This window comes from Nuphar pumila, chromosome 9, assembly GCF_984573655.1.
Source record: "Nuphar pumila chromosome 9, dmNupPumi1.hap1.1, whole genome shotgun sequence".
NCBI classification, from domain to species: Eukaryota; Viridiplantae; Streptophyta; class Magnoliopsida; order Nymphaeales; family Nymphaeaceae; genus Nuphar; species Nuphar pumila.
The window spans coordinates 126,773,332-126,796,504 of NC_143257.1; the positions used below are offsets into that span (position 1 = coordinate 126,773,332).

The 23,173-nt window shown below is 37.0% G+C and overlaps 1 protein-coding gene across 1 annotated transcript; it reads right to left on the bottom strand.

Moving 5' to 3' along the window:
- Positions 1 to 1,809: 1,809 nt before the first annotated feature.
- On the bottom strand, positions 1,810 to 19,048 carry ABO6 (DEA(D/H)-box RNA helicase family protein). Its single transcript, XM_090018070.1, has 19 exons — positions 18,707 to 19,048; positions 17,758 to 17,912; positions 11,554 to 11,641; positions 11,231 to 11,473; positions 11,049 to 11,144; positions 9,781 to 9,969; positions 9,431 to 9,590; positions 9,226 to 9,356; positions 7,253 to 7,423; positions 6,899 to 7,171; positions 6,130 to 6,324; positions 5,708 to 5,911; positions 5,311 to 5,380; positions 5,059 to 5,207; positions 3,566 to 3,874; positions 3,417 to 3,476; positions 3,140 to 3,292; positions 2,943 to 3,053; positions 1,810 to 2,771 (listed from the first exon to the last, which is right to left on the bottom strand). The coding sequence occupies exons 1-19, from the start codon at positions 18,863 to 18,865 to the stop codon at positions 2,304 to 2,306; spliced, it is 3,384 nt and encodes a 1,127-aa protein (XP_089874196.1). The 5' UTR covers positions 18,866 to 19,048; the 3' UTR covers positions 1,810 to 2,303.
- Positions 19,049 to 23,173: the final 4,125 nt, after the last annotated feature.

The window sequence follows — 23,173 nt, forward strand, 5'->3', positions numbered from 1 at the left end:
AGAAAAATCTTCTTAAAACATTGGCAAATATAAGGTTAAAAAATCTCAGATAATGTATATATATATATATATATAAGAAAACACGTGTGTTCAAATGTTTTTTTCTTCAAACTCGGTTGAACGTGCGGCGTAGTGCTGCCGTTCTTTCTTTTTTTTTAATGTTAATGGTGGTTTTGAACTGCGGCTAATTCTCATTTTTCTGCCCAGAGATTTAGCGGCAGTCAAGACCACCCTAAATCTTGTGAGCACACACAAAAAAAAGATGAATTGTCACCATTTGATTACACGGTGATGCTTCGTCCGACGTATCATCAAACACTTTACGGGTTAATATATATAATTTATTTATTTATGTGAATGTATGAAGGTTTGCAAACGGTAAAAATGTCTTAAAAAGTTGAAAATCATGGAGAGTACGTCAAAAGAAGTTTGAAAATTTGTGAGGCATTTTCGAAAACGCTTCATCTTACAAGGACAGTACAGTCATTTTTTGTATAGTATTTGATAACTACGTGTGGGTGAGAAGTGAAGTGTGAAACTGGACATGTCAAATACCATCATAGTTTCATCAATTTCCTATAACTCCATCCATCCAACAAGACTTTGGCATTGGGTATTCCCCACTACCCTCTCCAGCTACCTCAGCTAGTTTCTAAACAGGGCCTAAAGGAAAATGAGTTTTTCATATTTAGGAAACTAGTTTCCTAAATCCTCCCCTCATTTTCCAAGAAGCAAGTTCCCCCGTATGTCTAGAAGCTTTTGTTAACTATGGTGTCAATTTCCCACTTCATGGTTGTTTGCAACCGTGCCCTGTAGTTCTTTTGGATGGCTTGATCCTCTGAATTCCTTGACATGTTTACATTATTGAGACGATGGTAACTCCTAAAAATCAAACCGATGTTGTGTTTTTCCGACACTTTTATCCTCATCCAGTGCAGGGACGGTTAGATCCAAATAACTACTACGATCAATTAGAGATACAACAGACCCCATACATTCATATCCTTGATAAACATTCTTAGTACCCAAAATTTTATATCAATGCCCCTTCCCCACGCACCAAGTTTGAATCTGAAGTAGCGAGGGGTGTGCTAATGTGGTGCAGACCTCATGCCAAGATTTGAGTCGTGTCAAACTGGATCTCAGATCGGAAGTACAAAGGAGAGGAGTGGATTTGAGATCTACCTGGAAAGGGGGGGTTGGGTGCCAGACTTCAGATCCTCGGGTTTTTTTGGGTGTTGGACTTCAGATCCTCGGGTCTTTTTAACTGAGTAGATCCCTCTGATCTGAAACAGACCCCAAGTAAAAAACTGAACCAAACCACAAATTTTTTTGGATTTATAACCCGAAGAAACCACACCCAGCATGAAGACCTGGTCGCAGTGGCTCAGCCTGCCATACCTACGGTCATCATGCCGGCAGCATAAAACTCTGAGGCTACGACCCCTGCCCTCAGGGCCTATGCTACGCATTGGCTTGCACAGAGGAACGACGCCCATGAGAATCGAACCTTGACTGCATGTCTAGCAGCCAAGGCCCCACTACGCCAACCACCCTTGGGCTGATCCGAACAACGGGTCAACATTAATTTGTAACCCTCCGCATATAATAAGCCATTTTTGTAACCCTTTTAACCAATGGACCAAATTCATCCTAAACTCCATTCCTTCCAAGGATTTATCATTGTAAATTTTTTATTAAACCTTCCATTCATGTACAAGTTGAACCACAGATGAACACTGCAAAAAATTTAGTAACAGTTCGCATAAACTTCTTGCAGGAATCCCTATCAGCATTAAACAGCTAGCGTTTTGTAGTTGATTCATTATAAATAATAAATAATCATCACAGTTAATGACACGAACACCTTCACTTTATGTATGTACATACATCAGATTAGGCATGGGTTTACATGCAGACATACATCAGATTAGGCATGCCTGAAACCATGCTGACATGACTGCCTGAAAAATGAAATGATTCTTTGTTAACTACTTAACTCAAATTTCCCCAATAACATACTCGTATACAGGATGCCCGTCTGTCAATCCAAAAACCAATTCTCTTTATGACAGTCCTCCAATCCCTTGTCCCACAGCCATCTCAGATATTGGTGATTGTAACTAGCCCAACTAGATTGCCCCTGTGGTATTGAAATCACCACTCCACACGTATCAGAATTGCTAGAATGAGAAACAAGGTTGTGGAGTTCTATGCTGAAGATGGCAATGGTAGTAAGCCAACTGCATCTTTGCAGATGAAGCAAACATCAACCAAAATTTTCATCCTCGTACAAAATATTTTCAACTTGATCGGCGCTTTGATCGCCTCCGCTTGCCGAGAAGTTTGAGCATGTTGTCAGTGACATCAGGTGGTGAATCATCATCATCGTCATTCCTGGTATTAGAAGTTTGCGTCAACCATCCCAAAGCCTCTATCGCAGCATCCTTCTCCGCAAGCTGTTTGCTCCTCTTGGGTTTTCCTACAAACTGCATTCCCTTGAACTCCACCAAAGCCCTGAATTCGTTGGTCTTGAGATGCTTAGTTTTGTATTTAGGGGGACTATGCCCAGCTCTCATTAGGAGGGTTTGAATTAAGATCTTAGGATTTGTGTGATCCTTGATGCTAGAATTGCCACTGGAAACCTTTGTTTTCTTGATTTCACGGCCAAACACAAACCGTCCTTCACATTGATCAGCTGATACCAACTCTTCCACAGCAAGCATAAGGTACTTCCCCACTTTGTGAATGTCCATGGTTGGATCTTGAAGCTGCAATTGCAAAACAAATCAGGGAGAGAAGTTGGGGGGTGTGGTCACAAAAGTTTTTCTTTTCACAATTTTTAAGAGAAGAATTCTGAAGCAATGCACAGACTTTAGCCTGACTACTGACGCAAATAAGCGCCAAAGACCAAGTTACTTTTCAGAAAGGTTCAGGCTCACCTTCCTTTGGATAAGTTTATCCAACTCCTCCTTCAGGTTCCAATACAATTCTGTCAAACTTGTTTCCATGAAGAAATCAATATAGCCTTCCAACATTTTCAGGTGTCCAGCCTGCATATAAATCATACCATTTACGTCCAGTTCAAAACAGGGTAAAAAAATGATAATGCTGATAAAACATGGTAATATAGTTTTACCATGGCTCCACGAGCAAGAATTCCACCAAAAAGGATCAATATAGAGTCAGAAATCCCAGTAGAATCACGTATAAACACAGCATTGACCTTAACTTTCTCACTGAAAACCAGCCACGGGTATGGGATTGTTTGATATCTGGAATTTACAGAGTTCTGAAATATTGATATACTGCTTGTTAGCAAGCATTCAGAAATAACCATTTCAACGTTTCAATTTCAAACTAGCACAAGGGCCATTATAAATGTTGCTGCCTCATAGTGGTCTCGTGATACTCACAGCATAAAGTAGAACTTGACCATCATCCATTGTCTTGAATGACATGGACTTTTCTCTGTGCTGCAGGTAAGGATTCCAACACAGCAATGAATAAATAAGACAACTTTGATAATCAACATATTCGCAGATTAACGAGATAACTCCCTTACCACAACAGATACTATGCCAGGAAACAGGCCAGAACAGATGATGGCACGAACTAGCGACTGGTTATGACTTGAACTGTTACAGATGTTAGCATCGCCATCTAATAACCCAGCTTCCTTTAAAATAAAATTAAATTGCTTTCGAAGAGAATGGATGGCCTGAAATGTCTGAGGTGACAAAAAATTCCTCCAACAATATTCATAAGCTGAACCTTCTCTGTCTGCATCTTTCCACCCCTCATAAGCACGAACAAGAGCCATATGATCACTGTAGTCTTTTGCAGAGAATCTAGCTTTTGCTGTTCCTGCTAGCTAAACAAAGGAAACCAGAATATGTCACTACTTGTTCTTATCAGTTGTATACGTAGAGGATGATAGTTAGCCCTTTTGAAGATGATAGTAGAAAACCAAGGTCATCTTAACAATGTACTCTTGGATGTGAAATTATATGAGAATCATACATCATAGACAACTAGAAGCAAAAGCTGCATATATTGTCCATCAATACAATCTACTTCCAATTGGTGCTAAAAATGCAAGACAAGAATTGGAAACTGAGAAATGAGCAACCATAAGAATCCATGATCTCAGAAGCAACTCAAAAGTGGACAATTACAAATACTTGCTTTTTCTTTATTTTCTCTTTTGAAATTGGACATTGTCTTTTGCAATATAGATTCAAAGAATATTTTAAAATTCAGTTTTCCAATAAATTGCTGTAACTAAGACACAAGCATCTAAAAGATTTTGGGAGGAGCAACAAGAATACTATGTAGAAATTCACACAGCCATTGCAAGATTGACTTCCTTACTACCTTTTCTTTGTTGCTATATTTATTTTCCTGTCAACAGGTTAATGAGCTAATTTAGTTTGCAAAGGAAGTGTCAAATCACATTAATGTTTCTCTTGTTCATCAAAGCACCAACCAGAAGTTAGTCAGCATAAACATGACATAATAGCTGTAAACTTAATTACCATGGTACCCGACACTCCATTTTGCCCTCCATACCAGTGTCGATTGTATTTAATTTAGAATTTATAATTCTATTTTCAGTTTATAACTTTATATTTTCAGTATATAATATATATTTTAGATATAGCATATATATTTAGATTATATTAAGTTTATTTTGAATTTATTTTATATTTATGTGATATTTAATATATATATAGCTGTGTCCCCGTACCCATATTTTTTTGAATTGTCGTGTTGTACGCTCTGTACCCGCACTCGTACACAGGTGACATAGCTTAATTAAATGATGCCACCAACCATGAAAATCAAAGAAACACTAATATCGTGCAAGAATCACACCCAACCAGTTCACTACACTAATCAGCGCCTGACTTCTCAATTATGCTTGTCTAAAATGAGAAACAACCATTAACATGAAGAATCAAGGGCATATTTTTCAAGTCTATCAGAGAAACAAGACAAAGAAACTAATAAAAGATCAGAATTCTAAAACTTAAGTTCGAAACCAAACAGACTCACCTCCTTCTTGTCTTGAGGTAACAAAAATGGATCCCTCATGCTCAATCCAGAAACAATAGTAAGAATAGGATCAAGACATCGGAATACAGCACCCATTATAAGCATCTTGCCAAGCTTTGGATCAACAGGAAGCATTGATAAATACCGCCCTTTCAAGTATAAAAGTAAAAGTAAAACATCCAAGCATCCAAAAACTTATTGGATTTGAAAACAATAGCACTTGGTGGAAACCAATTAATAATTAAAACTCACCAAGATTTGTTAAGTTCTCTTTCACATCCAGAGCTCCAATCATCTTCAAAAAATCAATTGCATTTTGGACCTGAATGAAACTAGGCAGTTATTTTCTTGGTGAATAGCATGAATCATGGAAACAAAGATTCACAATACATATTATCAAATTTAATATTTAAAATGTGATGTTTTTTAGGATGAATAAGAATCTGTAATGAGCAATTAAGTACTCACAAAAGGATAGATTGAAAATGTAGAATTCACAAATTTAATGTTTGAAGCTTCCAGTAACCAAAGTAAACTGCTTGCTGGCTTATATTTCAAAGACAGGAGTCTTTACTGAAAGGATTGGTGAAAACAGCGGAAAAAAACTTTCTCAATTCCAAACGTGAATGAAATAATCAAGAAAACTCACAGTAAGTGGCTCTGGAGGCTGTAAAGCAGCTGACAAGAACTCAGCTATACTCCCGACCTGCAAACTTTTTATTTGCAAGCAAAGAGAATTTAAAGGAGTTCTGAGAAGCTCTGGGAGTTGATATTCTGCAAATGCATCATATACACATCTTGGATATAAATGGTAGCATTCTCCTGGTTGAACACGACCAGCTCTACCCCTTCTCTGTTTACCATAAAAAAAATCCACAAACATAATATCAGTAAAACCTGAAGTAAAATTACAAAAATGTTATCTGAAGGGTAATGGACTTCTGTTATCAGTCATTGAATAGATTGCTTTACAGGCATGTACCCCATATAAAATCCGACTCTGTTTGCAGTGAAATAAATAATTATAGGACAACTTGTAAAGTTTTAGCAAACAGCTAGCACTGATCTTACCTGACGTGCTGAAGCTTTAGATATCCAGGAAGGCAGCAAACAGGGAGTATTGTTTAAAGCATCATAAGAGGTCTCTTTCGCTTTTCCACAATCAATTACGAAAACAATATCATTGATAGTTATGCTTGCCTCTGCCATGTTTGTAGCCAGAACTATCTTACGTATATTAGATGGAGGTTTCTCAAAGATGACTCTCTGCATTTAGACATCAATAAGGACTATCAAATGCAAAAAAATACACCTCAACATAACAACAAAATGTTCTATGCTAATATAATATATTTTCTTAATAAATAGTTTCCTTGATAAAATCTCCCTAAAACTAGAAAGAGCGGCACTTGCGGCCAATCTCGAAACAATAGCCACCACAGGCCACCAAGTGTCAAGCAGGGAGAAGTGAAGGAAGCAGAATAATCACCCTGCTCTTTATGAATCTTTTTCAGGCTATTTGTGTTGGATTGAAACAAGAAAGCAATGAACAGCATGCAAGTTCTGCAACCAAGATATGACACAAACAAGCAGTATCCACTTACAAACCCGATAGCCTAATTTCATCCTTTATGAAGAAATTCAAACAGATAAAAGGCAGATCTGAGACAGAAATAGCTTGAGCAGAAAAATAACATAATGGAAGTAGCAAAAGAAAGAAACCATAATAGGGGATGTTATAATTTCTAATGGAAGACAAGGTTTATTCAAGGTGCGGGAAAAAAAGAAAGAAAAGAAAATAAAGCACAAAAAACAGAACAGATGTACAATTTTCAGCTACCTGCTCCGAAGTAGTCATTGAACCATGGCATGTGAGTAGAAGAACCCTGTTTGGATCTCCTAATAAAGGATGAGCTTTCAGCTGATCCCTCAAAGAATTGATATCATCCCATCCAGTCATAAACACTAAAACAGCCCCAGGTCTTTCCTTTCTGCATATATGACAGAGAACAGCCTCAATGAGATTGAATCCAATACAATCCGGAGTCCAAGAAGCTAATGAGTCCCGTGTTCTTGAACTATAATTTTCAAAACTAGCCTTTGAAAAAGCATCCTGCATTTCAGACATCAAAAAAGAGTCAAATCATAGAGATGACCATGACATTTCCTGTAAAACTTGCAGAACTAGAAATACCTCAGCTAGTGAACTAAGATGAGTTTTCTTCCTCCGTGTCAATAGCTGCTTCTGTGTTTTCCACAACTTATCTTGGCCATAATCATCAACTTGGTTAAATGAAGTCAGCCTGTACCCAGTTTTCTCTAATACATCTTCCAAAAAATGTGTCTTTACAGGATAGGTAAAACCCTGCATAATAAAACATGAAAATTTCAGAATTATCCAGTTCCCAGAAGTTAGTCCAAATAATTCAAGGTCAATCCCAATGGATTGGCATTTTGCTTGAGTGATGGAAAAAATTTGCAAGGCTGCTGGTTAGTGCTGAATGACTTGACCTGTTGAGCCTCACCATAAATGTTCTGGAGTACAACAGATATACACTTTGACAGCAAAAAGCAAATGACAAAGACTCTGCTAAGGATGCACAGGGGCTGGGCTTGAGCTAGGTTCTCAATGGCTCAATAGACCTGAAAGAAAATCAAGGTCAAGCCTGACATGGCTTGGCTTGGGTCAATCTTTAAAGAGCCAGGCCAGGGCCCGGTCTAGTACAGGTCTTTCCTAGTGTAGGCCCAATCATGTCTGGCTGAGCAGATAAAATGAGAATTAGAAAATAAAGACCCCAAAGGATAGAAAAAGAGAAAGTGTTTTCACATTTGCAAGCATAAGAAAAGAAATCAGCCCTTTTCCCTCTAATTCTACGCTTTGCAGTGTTACTTAAGAGCAAATATTTTCAGTGATGTGGCAAGGCATTCTGTTTTACAAGACAAATGTACATATTGTCCTTACCACATATATGATATTTATTCAATATATACGATAATGAATGTAAGGACATAAAATCCCAATGGGCGCAATGAGCAAGACCAAAACCCAGCATAGTTCTCTCATCTCTGTAGGTTGAAGTTTGAACCAAGGCCTAGGTCTGTCAAGCTTGATTCTTGGGCCAAGAACTAAGCCTAAGCCTCAACGAATCCAGTCTAGGTCCTCCAGGACATCAACTCAACCATGCCCGATGCCACTGGTAGCCTCCACTCGCCCATCATCTTTGGATTCAGTCAAGGGAAGAAGCATGAATATCACCAAACACCCTTCCAATGAACCAGAACTCTAAAAGTTTATCTTTTTCTTGAGAGAAAAATTAGAAGGGCATGTTTGCTTTGGTCACAGGTGAGAAAGTAGAAGCTGAGAAAGTAGAAGCTGTGATTGTGAATCACAAGGTCAACCTTATGATCAACTTTCATAAGATTCAAGGCAAAAACAACCACAACTGGCAATCACAATCACAACTTTCACTATTTCATGTTCCACTAACCTTGAGAAAGTATAGTGATTGTGATTTAGAATCACAGTATCCAATAATCACAGGGCATTGTGAACATGCCCTAAGAGCGAAAATGAACGGGAATATCAATCCAACATGCAACATTAGTGCATCCTCCATGCTATTTTTGACCCAAAAAATATAGAGCTAACTATGGAGACTTCAAATGTACCCAGACATGTACAGAAGTACTTGATTTGCCGTCCAAACCTTTCAATCCAATAGTTGACTTTTATGGTAGATCTAACCAAGAAATCCTGAAAAGGCTTCCTATTGGTTGGTAAGGGAAAGAAGACACAAGGACCATGTTCGCTATATGAGGATTTATGTTTATTAGAGCATTTCAACACTGCATTCTTCACATTGAGATTTGACTCTTCATATGGCATGTTAGGCTGTTGAATGAGCTAGTGTATTGTGCTTTCAGGAAAAAAAAAGCGAAGCCTAGGAAAGCAAATTGTAGGTTGAGAAAATAAACAAGATTATTTTTTAATCAAAGTGCACACATCAATATTTCAGCCACGTAAATTCATGTATTTAACTTTGTTTATTAGTTAGGTATTGGGACCTGAGAAATTACTAATCCCCCTTTGTAACTTTTTGTGCTTAAAAAATAATCCAGCTATAGACCTTTACAAAACAAAAAGATTTTTCGGCAGTATCAGCTTACAGGAATGTGAATCATCGGCGCTCCATGAAAGTAACTTGAGAATAGCTCCGCATTAAGAGTCGCACTCATTAAGATCAATCTCAAGTCCCTCCGGCGTGGAAGAAGATCCTTCAGCACAATCAGCAAGAAATCTGAAAAAAAAAGAAAGAAAACCACAAGTATTTGGGATGTCACGTCTCAAAGAACCATCAGAATTTGAACAAACCTTCATTCATTCCTCGCTCATGGATTTCATCCACAAAGACATGTGTGATGCCATTCAGATTATGATCGACCAGCAAGCGCCTCAGCAAAATACCACTGGTACAAAAAAGCAGGTGTGTGTTTTTTCCTTTCATCCCCTCCAATCGAACTTTATAACCAATCTATCACAAAAGCTTTAGTATGTGTCCAAAGTTCCAAACCAGAATGCTATGCTCCACAGAACCCCAAAAAAGAAAAACTTTTTTTTCTTTAAAGAAAGAGCAACCATATGAAAAAAAAATCTGTTTATAAAGAAGCAAATAGATTATTAGAAAAAATATGAAAATAAGGAATTTTCATAAATGTGCTTACAGATTCTCCCAGCCGCTCCCCTCTTTCTGTAGCAACTCTTTCTGCAACTGCCATGGCAGATATTCTTCGAGGTTGTGTGCAGATAATGCTACAGAATGCTCCCCGACCTGATTCAACCTCAGATTCTAGAATGTATTGAGGAAGTTGAGTTGTTTTTCCACACCCAGTCTCTCCAGAAATCACAATAACCTGCAATTGGAAACAGCGCAGATTCACAGTCAAAAAATGCAATTCATTGTGCATATAATAAAGAACTTTGATCTATTGAAGCTTCTTCTAATGCTCACACTTCCAACAACATATCACCCATAATGAATATAACAGAGATTATATATGATATTTACTTCATAAAACAAAAGTATATATCCAGAAAACCAGGTAAGTTACAATCCAGACTTTAATTATAAAGTCATAGTGAGTTTGGAGATAAACGTCCAATAAATATTGTCGCAATCTACATCATAAAGAGTCTCCACTCATTCATCACCAAAAGATAGCACAACCTGCGCTGACCATATGATCAAATCTCAGACTTGAGTACCAACTCTTCAAAGAGTTCCCATTCATTCATCATCAAAAGACAGTAAAGCATAATGTCAGCTGACAGTGTGATCAAATCTCAAAGACTCATACCAGTAAAAGTGACATCATGTAAGCTAGCTAGCATTGCAAGAAGAGAAAAGAATTAAAGGAGCAAGTTCAGCCTCATGAAGCCTTGCTGAATACATGTGCTGGACATGCTGAATAAGAGGAACTATCTATTCCCATAAACTTGTGTAACTATCAAATTTAGGGTAATTTTCATGTGGATCTCAAACATAACATATCCAGGGAACACACCTTATTTATAATGTGGATATTCTTGAGAAGATGGGAATGTCTTCCACACATACAGAACAACAGAAGTTTTTAAACGCAAGCATGTGATGGGCTTACAAAACAGACTCCATGTTGAAGAAGAACTTCAATCAAATGGTTTTGACACAATAGGCTTACAATCAAGAACGTGGAACTAGATCACATTCTATTGTGCAGACTAGAAGAAAATCACCAGATGCAGCAGAATATGGGTTCCATTTCATAGAATTCTTTAGTACTCTTTTGCAGTTTCAGACTTTCAGTCAGCCAAAATTATATAGAACACGTGTTATAGTATTAAGCATGTCACACTGTTATCCTCAACTCAGCGTTCTTGCAAAAATTCTGAAACAACATAACATACTCGGCTGAAAACATCCTGTTAGGTAAGGATCATGGCTAAAAAAAACCTGATTACGTGCAATGGCAGAGAGTAATCTTTCTTTATCCTTGTAAGCAGGAAGAGATTTCCTGAAAGCCAGCATCTTCATGCCCTCAGGTGATTCCTATAGAATGGAAATTTGTGAAGTTAGAGGGACATGTATATCCATTAGTTATGTCAACCAGTATTGCAAATGGAGTCATTCTAAACCTGCCACGATCTTTGAAGGTTGCGCATTCTCACACTTCTTCTCTGCAATATTTTTTCCATAATTGACGCATCCAGCATAGGGTCTTCATTCTCTTCAGGTGAAACATCTTCTTCAAATTTTTCGGTTACAGTTTCAACTTTATCTGCATTACCACCACAAATACCTAAAGGGAACTGCATCCTGTCAATGTGTTCCTGAAGCAAACCCTCTACTCTCCTCTGCAAGCTAAGCGGAATTACAACCTGAGAAAAGAGTTGAAATATTAAAATTAAACTACTCATTGCCTTGACCAGTAGTTAGGTATCAAATGGTATATCATTACCTCTCTTTGTGGTCTCTTCTCATCCAGGTCAGGCCTATAATTAGGCAAGGGAACCTTACTTGCAACTACCACCTTTCCATACTGTTCACTGCACAAACACTAAAACTAGTAAATGAAAAAATACATGAAAATTTGAAGGGATAAATTACTATCAATCCCTTATATTCTAGCATTAACTTTTCAGAGCAATGTGGCTTGAGAAATAGATATGATTCTCCTAGGAACTGGAAAATCAAGAACCATAGGTGTAATGAAATATGCGGAAAAGCAAAGAGTGCACTAATCACTTACAGCATCCACTAATGAGCAAACAAAAAGGGCTAATACCCAAACCCACAAGAGACAACACAACATAAAAATATAAATGTCTCTTATTGAAAGAGAGAGAGCTCTCAAGAGTGAAGAATACAAGAGGGGTTCACCCCTATTTATACACAAGAGAGGGAGAGGGAGAATGGCCAAGAGGCCTTAAAAGGAGAGCCACCTAGGGGCTCCCCATGTAGTCGTTGGGAGCCCCCAACGGTCACAAATGTGACCGTTGGGAGCCCCATCGACTACATGGTGGGGCCCCTTTTGTGTGAGCAAAAAAACATAAAAATAAAAAATATGTTTTACAAAAAATAAATGGGAAAATAAAAGAGGAAAAACAAGTACCCCTATCGGGTACTTGTGAAATGACTAAAATACCCCTATCGGGTATTACATATATATATATATATATATATATATATGAATTACATGTATTTTAACACCCTCCCTCAAGCTTTACGGGGATATAACCGAAAGCTTGTTAAGGAGAAACAAAAACCGAGGAGCCGCAAGAGCCTTAGTGAAGAAGTCCGCCAACTGGTATTCTGATGTGACGTAAGGTAGTGCTATGGTTCCTCTTAGGTATTCATCACGAACGTAATGGCAGTCCATCTCAATATGCTTAGTACGCTCATGGAAGGTGTGATTGCTTGCAATATAGATTGCGCTTTTGTTGTCGCAACACATCTTCGAAGGAGTAGAGATGACAATGCCCATATCACTGAGGAGGCTTCTTAGCCACACAAGTTCCATGGTTGTAGTGGCCATAGCACGATATTCTGCTTCCGTCGATGACAAGGATACTTTGTGTTGTTTCTTGCATCTCCAAGAAATCATAAAGTCACCTAAGAAAACACAAAATCCGGTAGTTGAGACTCGGTCATTGGGATTTCCTCCCCAATCTGCATCAGTATACGCAATTAAATCAAGTGACGAGGCAGAGGAAAGAAAAACTCCCTTAGTTATTGTATTTTTGATGTATCTGACGATCCTTAAGACTGCACTCATGTGCACGGTTGTAGGTGCATGTTGAAACTGACTGACAGAGTGGACGGCATGAGCAATGTCTGGCCGTGTGATAGATAAGTAGGTTAGAGACCCAACAAGTTGCCGGTAGAGAGTAGGATCCTCGAGAGGTGTTCCATCTTCCAACCTTAATTTTGCATTGATGACTTCTGGGGTTTCTGTCTTCTTATCATCGGAGATACCAGATTTGGAACAGATGTCAGCAGCAAGTTTCATCTGAGAGAGAATGTACCCTCGAGGAGAGTACGCAACTTCAATTCCTAAAAAATATCTTAAGAAACCAAGGTCAGACATATCAAAATTTTCTTTCAAAACCTTTTTAATATCATTAATGCATTGCTCATCACTTCCTGTGATGATCATATCATCAACATAAAGTAGTAAAATAACTACTGAAGACCCTGCACTTTTCACAAACAAAGCAGTGTCAGTATAACATGAACGAAAATTCAAACTTGTCATTACATTACTAAATCTATCATGCCAAACTTGTCATTCCACTTTTAAACCATATAATGCCTTTTTAAGTTTGAGAATCTTATTTTTACCAATACATACTCCTGGTGGGGGATCCATGTAAACTTCTTCGTTTAATTCGCCATTTAAAAATGCATTCTTAACATCGAGTTGATAGATAGGCCATTTTTTCACTGACGCAATAGCAATAAGAGTCCTAACACTAGTCATTCTAGCAACAGGTGTGAAGGTTTCTTCATAATCTAAATTATATTCCTGAGCATATCCTTTAGCAACTAATTGTGCTTTATAATGTTCTAATGAACCATCACTCTTGGTTTTAATTTTGAAGACCCATCTACATCCTATTGATTTCTTTCCAGTGGGTAACGAAGTTATTTCCCAAGTTTTTGCTTTTTCAAGGGCACTAAGCTCTAAGTTCATGGCTTCAACCCATTGGGGAATATCTTTGGCCTCATTATAGTGTGAGGGTTCATGAAATGAATGCAACGCAATTAGACATGCTCTATATCTTGGAGTTAGGGACTCATAGGAAACAAACCTATTAGGAGGATTGGAGATCCGACTGGATCTCCTTAAAGAGGTTTCTTCTATGTTGGATCCTTGAGAGTATTTTTCTAAGGCGCTCATCTGAGTTTGTTGACCACGACTAACATATGTTTGGATTGGTCTATTATCTTCATCTATAACATTATCAAGAGGAATTTCCTCTAGGTCATTCAAAGACTCATTAGAGATTTCCTCTTCTTGAGGAGTCTCATCTTCTTGAGATAGAAGATCAAACAAAAAAGTATATTCACTTTTATCAATATCTTTAGTTTTCACAAAACCATTTTCATTTTCCAAAAATGTTACATCTTTGGATACATAGAGTTTGTTATTTTTCAAGTCAAAACATCTAAAACCCTTTTGATTTTCTCCATAACCCAAGAAAATGCATTCAATAGCTTTAGGAGATAATTTGTCCCGTTTATGAGTAAGGACAAAACATTTACATCCAAAAACTCTTAATCTATTGAACTCGGGTGTTCTTTCAAATAGTTTTTCGTATGGAGATGTATTTTGTAAGGATGAAGATATCATTCTATTTATTAAGTAAGTTGAGGTTAAGGCCGCTTCGGCCCAAAAATTCTTTGGAATTTCTTTGAAAATAAAGAGTGTCCTAGTGGTTTCCATGATGTGTCTATGCTTTCTTTCGGCCAAGCCGTTTTGTTGAGGAGTCCTAGGACACGATCTTTGATGACAAATTCCATTTACTTCTAAATAGTTTTGAAATTCATTTGATAAATATTCTCCACCCGAATCGGATCTAAGAGTAGAGATATTACTTGAAAATTGATTTTTAACTATCATATGAAATTTTTTGAAAAAATCAAAGACTTCGGATTTTAAATTGAGAAAGTAGAGCCATACATACCTAGTGTAGTCATCGATGAAAGTGACGTAATAGGAGTACCCTCCTTTAGACATGACGAGGGAAGGACCCCAAACATCCGAATGGACTAACTCAAAAGGTCTTTTGGACACAAAACTTCGGTTTGGAAAAGGAGTAGATTTCATTTTGCCAAAAATACAATTCTTGCAAACAAAATGTTTCTCATTACAAAATTTCTTTCCAAATGGAAAGGAGTACATTTTTGAGAAACTTGGGTGTCCAAGTCTTTGATGCCAAATATCAATATTTTTATCTTGGACATGGTTACAAAAAGAGTTAGTGGGGAGTTTCAAGTTGCTCATGTAATAGAGATCTCCCCTCCTATGGCCTTGCCCAATCAGCTTCCCGGACCGGAGATCCTGTATAGAGCAATCCTTAGTTGAGAAGGAGATTTTACATCCATGATCACATATTTGAGCAACAGAGAGGAGATTTAAATTAAGTTGAGGTACAACTCTCACGTTTGGCACAAAGAAATCTTTTGAAAAGTTTAAGGTTCCAAAACTTTTTACTTGTAAGGATGTACCATCGGCAGTTGAAACATAGGAGTTTTTATAATTATTACATAAATCGGAAAGCTCATTTTCAAGGGGGTCATATGAAAGGAAGCTCCAGAGTCAAGGATCCAAGACGACATACCTGGAGGAGAGGAGGAAGCTACGGCGGCACCCGAAGTTGATGGAATCTTGAGTAGAGTTTGTAGTGCTTCCGATAGTTGAGCAAGAGAAAAAGAGTCATTTCCTTTGATTGTTTCCTCTTTCTTTTGAGTAGCTTCTTCAACGGAAGCAACCTTATTTTTTGGTGCTTCATTCAACTTAGGGCAATTAGGTCTTATATGACCCGGTTCTTGACAATGATGGCAAATGGCTTTTCTATAGTTGCCATTATAGTTATTTTGTCTTCCAAAATGTGGAGGTTTGTAAGTTTTCATATGGTTGCCGGGTTTTGATACGGCCAAGACATCATCTCCTCCTTTAATCATGTCAAGACGGGTTTCTTCTTGGCATATTTCGGCTATGGCATCTTCCAAGGGAAGAGGCTTTGATCTATGTAGGAGGGAGGATCTAACTTGTTCATATTCGGGCCTAAGCCCATGTAAAAATTGGAAAAAGTGTTTTTTTTCCATTTGTTCTCTCCTTAACTCCACATCTATACTAGAAACCCATTTTGGTTCTAGTAAAGATAGCTCATCCCATAGAGAGCCAAGAGTGCTAAAGTAGTCCCTAACACTCATTTCTCCTTGCTTGATAGTCCGGATTTTTTCTTGAAGAAAGAATTGACGAGCAAGGTCTTTTTGGGTAAACATACCTTTCATGAAGAACCATGCTTCATTTGCCATCCGAAATTTGGCAATGTTGGCGCAAATCTTGAGCTCCACATTGTTCATGAACCAAGCAAGAATCTTGGCATGCTTACTTTCTCAATCTTCTATTTTAGATTGGTGATCTTCAATGGCCTTCATGCGGGCATCTCCTTCAAGAGCTTTTTCTTGATCACCTTTCATCTTAGTTAGTTGGAGTTGTGGTTCCGGAATGGTGCCCATAACGTATCCCCAAAGCTTTTTCCCTTTGAGGTTGTTTTCCATGGCGGCGGCCCACATCATGTAGTTGGAGCCATTGAGCTTGAAGGAGAGATCAATCTTTTGTTCTCCTTCCATAATAATCACTCACAAGAGGATAAAAGAAGAGAGATACAACACGAAAAAAATATAGCTACACAACTAGCTATATTAAGAAGAAGAGCATACACAAGGCTTTGATACTATGTAATGAAATATGCGGAAAAGCAAAGAGTGCACTAAGTACTTACAACATCCACTAATGAGCAAACAAAAAGGGCTAATACCCAAACCCACAAGAGACAACACAACATAAAAATATAAATGTCTCTTATTGAAAGAGAGAGAGCTCTCAAGAGTGAAGAATACAAGAGGGGTTCACCCCTATTTATACACAAGAGAGGGAGAGGGAGAATGGCCAAGAGGCCTTAAAAGGAGAGCCACCTAGGGGCTCCCCATGTAGTCGTTGGGAGCCCCCAACGGTCACAAATGTGACCGTTGGGAGCCCCATCGACTACATGGTGGGGCCCCTTTTGTGTGAGCAAAAAAACATAAAAATAAAAAATATGTTTTACAAAAAATAAAAGGGAAAATAAAAGAGGAAAAACAAGTACCCCTATCGGGTACTTGTGAAATGACTAAAATACCCCTATCGGGTATTACATATATATAAATATATATATATATATATATATATATGAATTACATGTATTTTAACAATAGGTTCCCTTGTTTTAGAATAATTTTATTCTATCATGACTGATGTAGAACTGTCCTATTTCAACTACAGTAAATGAAAATTAAAAACAAGATGAAAAGTGTTCTCTACAACGCATTGTTCACCTTCCAAAGACATCCAGCACTAAAATAATATACCACTTTGGAAGATTAAGACAGCTAGTCAAGAGGGGTCTAGTTACATGCGTTATACCAACGCAGCAGACACATGATTATTGTCATGCTCAGAACCACCTATCACTGTGATGGATGAAAATGAGTGCTGCCTCCCCTATACAAAGTTATATGTCAGAACCACCTATCAGTGAGATGGATGCAAATGAGCATTGTCCCTGTATACCAAATTAGACAACCCATTTTGTGAGCGGAACAGATGCTTCAGAGCAGCCCCAACCATAAGAACAACCATGAATTGCAACTTTTCCTGGACGACACTGTTATGTAGTGTCTGTTGCCATAACCAACATCAGCAGAAGTGAGAGATAACATGATACAACACCGTACTAGTCTATCTCCTGTGAAAATTCACAATCTTGCTTCTATGCCACGGTGCATTGGTAACTTCACAGTACTTGCAAGGCTACACTCAAGGCATTGTTGTCTTAACAGAGACTATGTTGTTCAAGTAAAAAGAGTGAAAAAAGTAAAGCATCTTCCTTACCTGTAGAGACCCATCCTTTTTGCCAGATTGGAGATCTGTTCATAGTCTCGTCTGTCCCTTTTATCTCTCGACATAATCTCCTGTTCGTCTTGGTTCCGTAAAAACATGCTGAGTTTCCATCTCCACTCGTCTATGTTGGCCACAGAAGAAGACGCCTACATTCAACAAAACTTTTGAGAGAGTCAAGTTTTGTGCACATAACCAAACAAATATCCTTTCTTCACAGTCCTCAAAAGATATCATGGCTTCTTACTAGATTTTGCACACGAAGATCACATACATCTTATGCGCAACAAAAATCATATATCCTCCACTTTTTTTGAAAATACTATGATGATGGAGTTCGTGAACTTTTTACAGAGAACAGAAGATATTATGATACATAATGTATACAATTTTAGCATTTTCATGATTGTCTCAGACATATCATTTTTTAATAAAACCGAAAATGTGATTCAAGATAATTTACACCCAAATTCAACAACCAATTCATTATTTGCATTTGCCAAAAATTCTGAATGCTATCAATATTTTTTTCCAGAGAATCCAAACAAAATCCACGCAACTGAAAACCCATAGTGTTTTTCGCATTTATGTAATTGTGAACAATTCTGTAAGAAAATTCAAACATTTAAGTGGATGTAATCCAATGTTTGCATTTTGTAGCCATTATTCAATTTGTCACAGTGACTTCATTGTATTATTACTCCAATAGTTTCTCTGTATCTTCTGCTATAAGTTTCTCTCCAAATATCAAAATTTTCTCCTTTTCCAGTATTTGCTGGGAATTTCCCGATACTCACACAAAAGAGCCATTTTCGGGGAAATTACTCCGCCAATATCGTCCCAAAACCCACACTTCTTACTAGACATATAAATCGCAATCTTCAAACATCGAGAAAAGTTTGTCATACCTCCAAGGAAGGAAAAACGCAAAATTCTCCCGTACCTTTTGATTCTCAAAATCACACTCATACTCGTCGTCCGAGAACTGCTCGACGGCATAGCTGCAGTAACTCCTGCTCCTCGAGTTGAGTCTCGATCCAATCGCGAACCCGAGGCCGAAAACCCTGATTCTGGAGCGAATGAGCACGCAGGAGAGCGGCATAGCATCGTCGCTCGATCGAAGGCGAAGAAGGAGACACTGGACTGAGGGTTTTTAAGGGAGTCGAAGATGAACCCTAAGAGTGCAAGCGCAGAGAGAGGGAAGAACCGCCATGACCGTTGCCCTAGGGTTTGCTGAAGAAGCGAAGAGAACGAGAGAGACCTCTGAAGGGCACGGGCCTCATATGGATCGGATCATAGTTGATCCAAAATAGATCCAGTTTTAGTAATCGGTTCCACTCGAGCATAGTGTTCAAGAAGCGAACTAGATAGGAAGCAATGTGTGAAGCGAACACGCGGGAAGGAAGTGTTAAAAACTACTATGAAGCGTGAAGCAAGATTTATTTTGAAAGCGTGCTTCCTCTCTTATGGAGGCATGGTCTCTAGTCCTCATTATGGGTGTCAATGGGTCGGATATCACTTGGTCCTAAATTGTACCAAATCTAGTAGGGCCTAGGTTTGGTAACACAAAGGGACCCGATTAACAATTTGGGTCGGACCTATGAGGTCTGGTTAGCATAAGGACCTAGGTATTGTTTATGAAAATTTCATGCCAAATTTAAGTCTGACCTGGATTAAGGGCATCAATTTTTCCATGTAAATAACATAGAAAATATTGTTTTACTGGGTATGGATCAGTCCGGTTTACATAATCCTCATGGGACTTGAGTATGGATTTCATATGGAAGATCAATCGAATTCAGGTGTAGACCCAAACACCTCCTAGTGAGAGCTCTCACTATATCTGTACCTGCTAAACTCTAGTGGAGGTCTGACCTGTTGACACTTGTAGTTGCGACCCTGAACTTTAGATGTTACGTCCTGTAAAAATGGCTAGGAACTATGTTGAATCCATCATTCTTGGGTCATCAAGAAGATCAAGCGTCAAATTGAAATATAAAAATACATATAAATAGGTATAAAAAGCTAAAAATGATTGTATTGCCCTTGCAAAATGTCATGCTTCTTCAAATACCTAGCAATTTGACAAAATCTCATGCAAATCCATAATTGTTATGCTTGACTTTTTTAAGACATTTTTGAATTTTGCACATGTAAACATGTTGAAGTTCACGCGACATATAGGTATCTTATCGAAAGTTTGCAACCTTTCAATAAAAAAGAGATTTTGAAAACATATGCAAATACAATACAACAATCAAAAATAGAGTACGACCTTCATGAATATAACCTGTGAACCTCACTTAAGTAAATACTCCGCAAATATTGTGACATTCGCAAATACCACTTACGAAAGTCTCTGACTTTCTCTATGATGAAACCTCTGCAAATTAATTATGATATTCTCAAATACAGTACGACCTTCGCAAATATAATATGTGCACCTCTTTTAACTAAATACTCTTCGAAGAGGTATGCAAATATCTATTGACATTCTGAAATACCTGTTGTGAATGTACCTGATGTTCACACTTTGATGAGACTTCCGTAAATATAGTATGACCTTCACAAATATAACTTGTGAACCTCCTTTAAGTAAATACTCTTGAAGGAGGTCCACAAATGTCTGCTGACATTCGTAAATACTTATTGTAAATGTTCCCGATGTTCGCACTCTAATGAGACTTTCACAAATATAATATGATATTTATGAATATAATATGTGAACCTCCTTTAACTAAATATTCATCAAGGAGGTCCGCAAATGCCTGTTGACATAAGTAAAAACCTCATAAGAATGTCCTCGTCTTTTAAATGTTTGTTGATTCATATATAAAGTCATTGCATTATTTTTTTATTTTTTTTTGTTTGTTTCTCATTAGAACACTAACCATTTTTTTCTCTGGAACCACAACCCTTTTTCTCTCTTCTAACTTTTTTGCAGTGATTCCTATGAATTCATCTAGCAACATTTCGACGTGGTTGCAACATTGTTTGGTCAACTTCTCCATCTTTTGGTTAGATCGTAAAGTGAGTTTATATATATATATATATGGCATTGTATTATTTATGTTTGGTTGTTACCATGGAAGATTTATATATGTTTGCTTATGTTTTATTTAATATTTAAAACTAGATTTTTTGCTTAAGATCTACTATTTTTAGGTTATATATATGGTGGTGGTATAAATGATTTATGTTTATTTTTTTATCTTTTATTTAATATTGGTAGTTTTGTCTTAGGGTAATATAATTAAAGTTGACTATGCATAAGGATTCAATTAATGTGATGGGGTTGTATGTGCACAAGCATTCAGTAAGAGCTAGTTTTTTTTTAAGTAGTTGGTTTTGAGAGTGGTTGTTGCATATAGCTTTGTTAATTGAATGTATGAAAGATATATGGATGACCTTTTTGTCACAAGTTATTTTTATTATATAAACAATATATTGTATAATTAGTGTAGATAATTAATGATGACCAATGGTTAAAGTACACTACTGTGGCACTGATCACAGGAATTGGAGATCTATAGTGGTCGTAAAAAATAGTAGCTTTAAGGAATTTATGGTTTTGATGTCTCGTAAAACTGAATATGTAGAAGAGTTATTGAGCTTTTGGTATAGTTATTCTTCAAACATACATAGACAACAAATATTGATGATTTTTTTGGATAATGATAATGTAGAAATGGGAAAATATATTAGTTAAAAGAGGTCGGGGTAGGCCTAGGAAGACATGGATGGAGGTGATAGGAAAGGATATGAATGCTTTGAACCTCACCGAGGACATGGCATTGGATAAAAATGAATGGAGGAGAAGGATTCATGTGGAAGACCCAGAATGATTTTCTTTGTTGGTTCATATCGCCGACCCCAATTGTTTTGGGATGAAGGCGTAGTTGTTGTTGTTGTTGTGATAATGTAGAATCAATATTATTTAGTAGTGATGTTTACTTTAAGGCTCACAAAGTTAAATAAGAAGCAGTTGAAAGTGATGCAGAATAAACAATTGATGATGAGAATCCTGTGAAGAATGTGCATCTATCTCTGGCACCAACAAGTGAAATCAATTCTTCTGTAAACATCAAATTGTCTCAAACAATGGGCAATATTAATGTTCTTAACATGCACGTGAAGGTCACCCAAATCAATTAGGTATATAGATGTTCGACGTGAAAATAATGAAAAACATTCACGAACAATTGATGTCGTATATAATTAGATGACTACGGAGGATGTGAAACTACATCAATAAACCAGTGCTATTGATTATCACCACAATAATTTTGATAGCATTAATACTTCTAGAGTAGATGATATAACTAGGTACAAGTTATTGAATTTTATAATTTATGCTTGAAATGTAGGTGTGATGATGGAGGTATTATTTTTATGGTCAATCGTGAGATTATAAAATGTTGGAATGTTGCATGCACGAAAGCAAAAAATTTAATAAATACAATGACTTTTGATTTAATTTGTGCATTTGAACAATCAATTAGTCGTAGCAACAATCACATTGACGGTGAAGAATTGGATGATGATGATAATTCTACCAAGTCAAATGATGATGATTCAAAAAGGATAAGAGAAGACGAAGGCACTAATGACATGGGACAATTAATAACATATACAAATGATGCACAAATGATAATTGAAAAGCCGAATACTTGGTATGTTGTACAAGCTATATGAATATTTATTGGGCGATAGAATTTTTTTTTTTTATATACTAATGAGACATGCATGGTTGAATATGTTCTCATTCAACGAATTCTCATACAATGATGAGCAATTGAAAAACTTTGAATGTGGAGGCATCTCAATTGATTGATGAGTTGCGTAATAAAAAATTTAATGATCGAGATTCTTTTCAAAAGCATCAGTCCTTGGTATCAAATATTCACTATTTGGACCAAAAAACTTCTCTTTGGTCGAGGCCTACAAATGTATGGTCAAAGGCAAGTGTTTTTTTTTTGTTACCTAGCTAAAAATGAAAAAAAAATGCCTCGAATTGGACCAAATACTCAAAAGATGTTAGTAAATAAATATAGTTTATCAATCAAAACAATTAAATCCAAAACGTGTCATCTATTAAGCAAGCAATAACAAACTTATATATAGAATCACATTAAGCATTTAACACATGCACCTATAACTTTTTAAAATAGTCCATAAAGGACCATAACTAAACTATATATATATATATATATATATATATATATATATATATATATATATATATATATATATAGAGAGAGAGAGAGAGAGAGAGAGAGAGAGAGAGAGAGAGAGAGAGAGAGAGAGATGCGTGTTTGGGAGTAGTCGACTGCAATGACTTGGAAATATGAAAGAAATTGAGAGAACCCATTTGGTTGGTAGCACCTAGGTGAAGGATTTCTAAAGAAAT

What these genes read in the sequence shown, in the direction of transcription:
- ABO6 (XM_090018070.1), bottom strand. Translation starts at nt 18,865, where the DNA reads ATGCCGCTCTCCTGCGTGCTCATTCGCTCCAGAATCAGGGTTTTCGGC. An exon ending in CAATGACTACTTCGGAGCAG is followed by an intron (nt 6,325 to 6,898) that starts GTAGCTGAAAAT and finishes GTCTAAATGCAG; the next exon opens with AGAGTCATCTTTGAGAAACC. An exon ending in CTAAAGCTTCAGCACGTCAG is followed by an intron (nt 5,912 to 6,129) that starts GTAAGATCAGTG and finishes TATGGTAAACAG; the next exon opens with AGAAGGGGTAGAGCTGGTCG.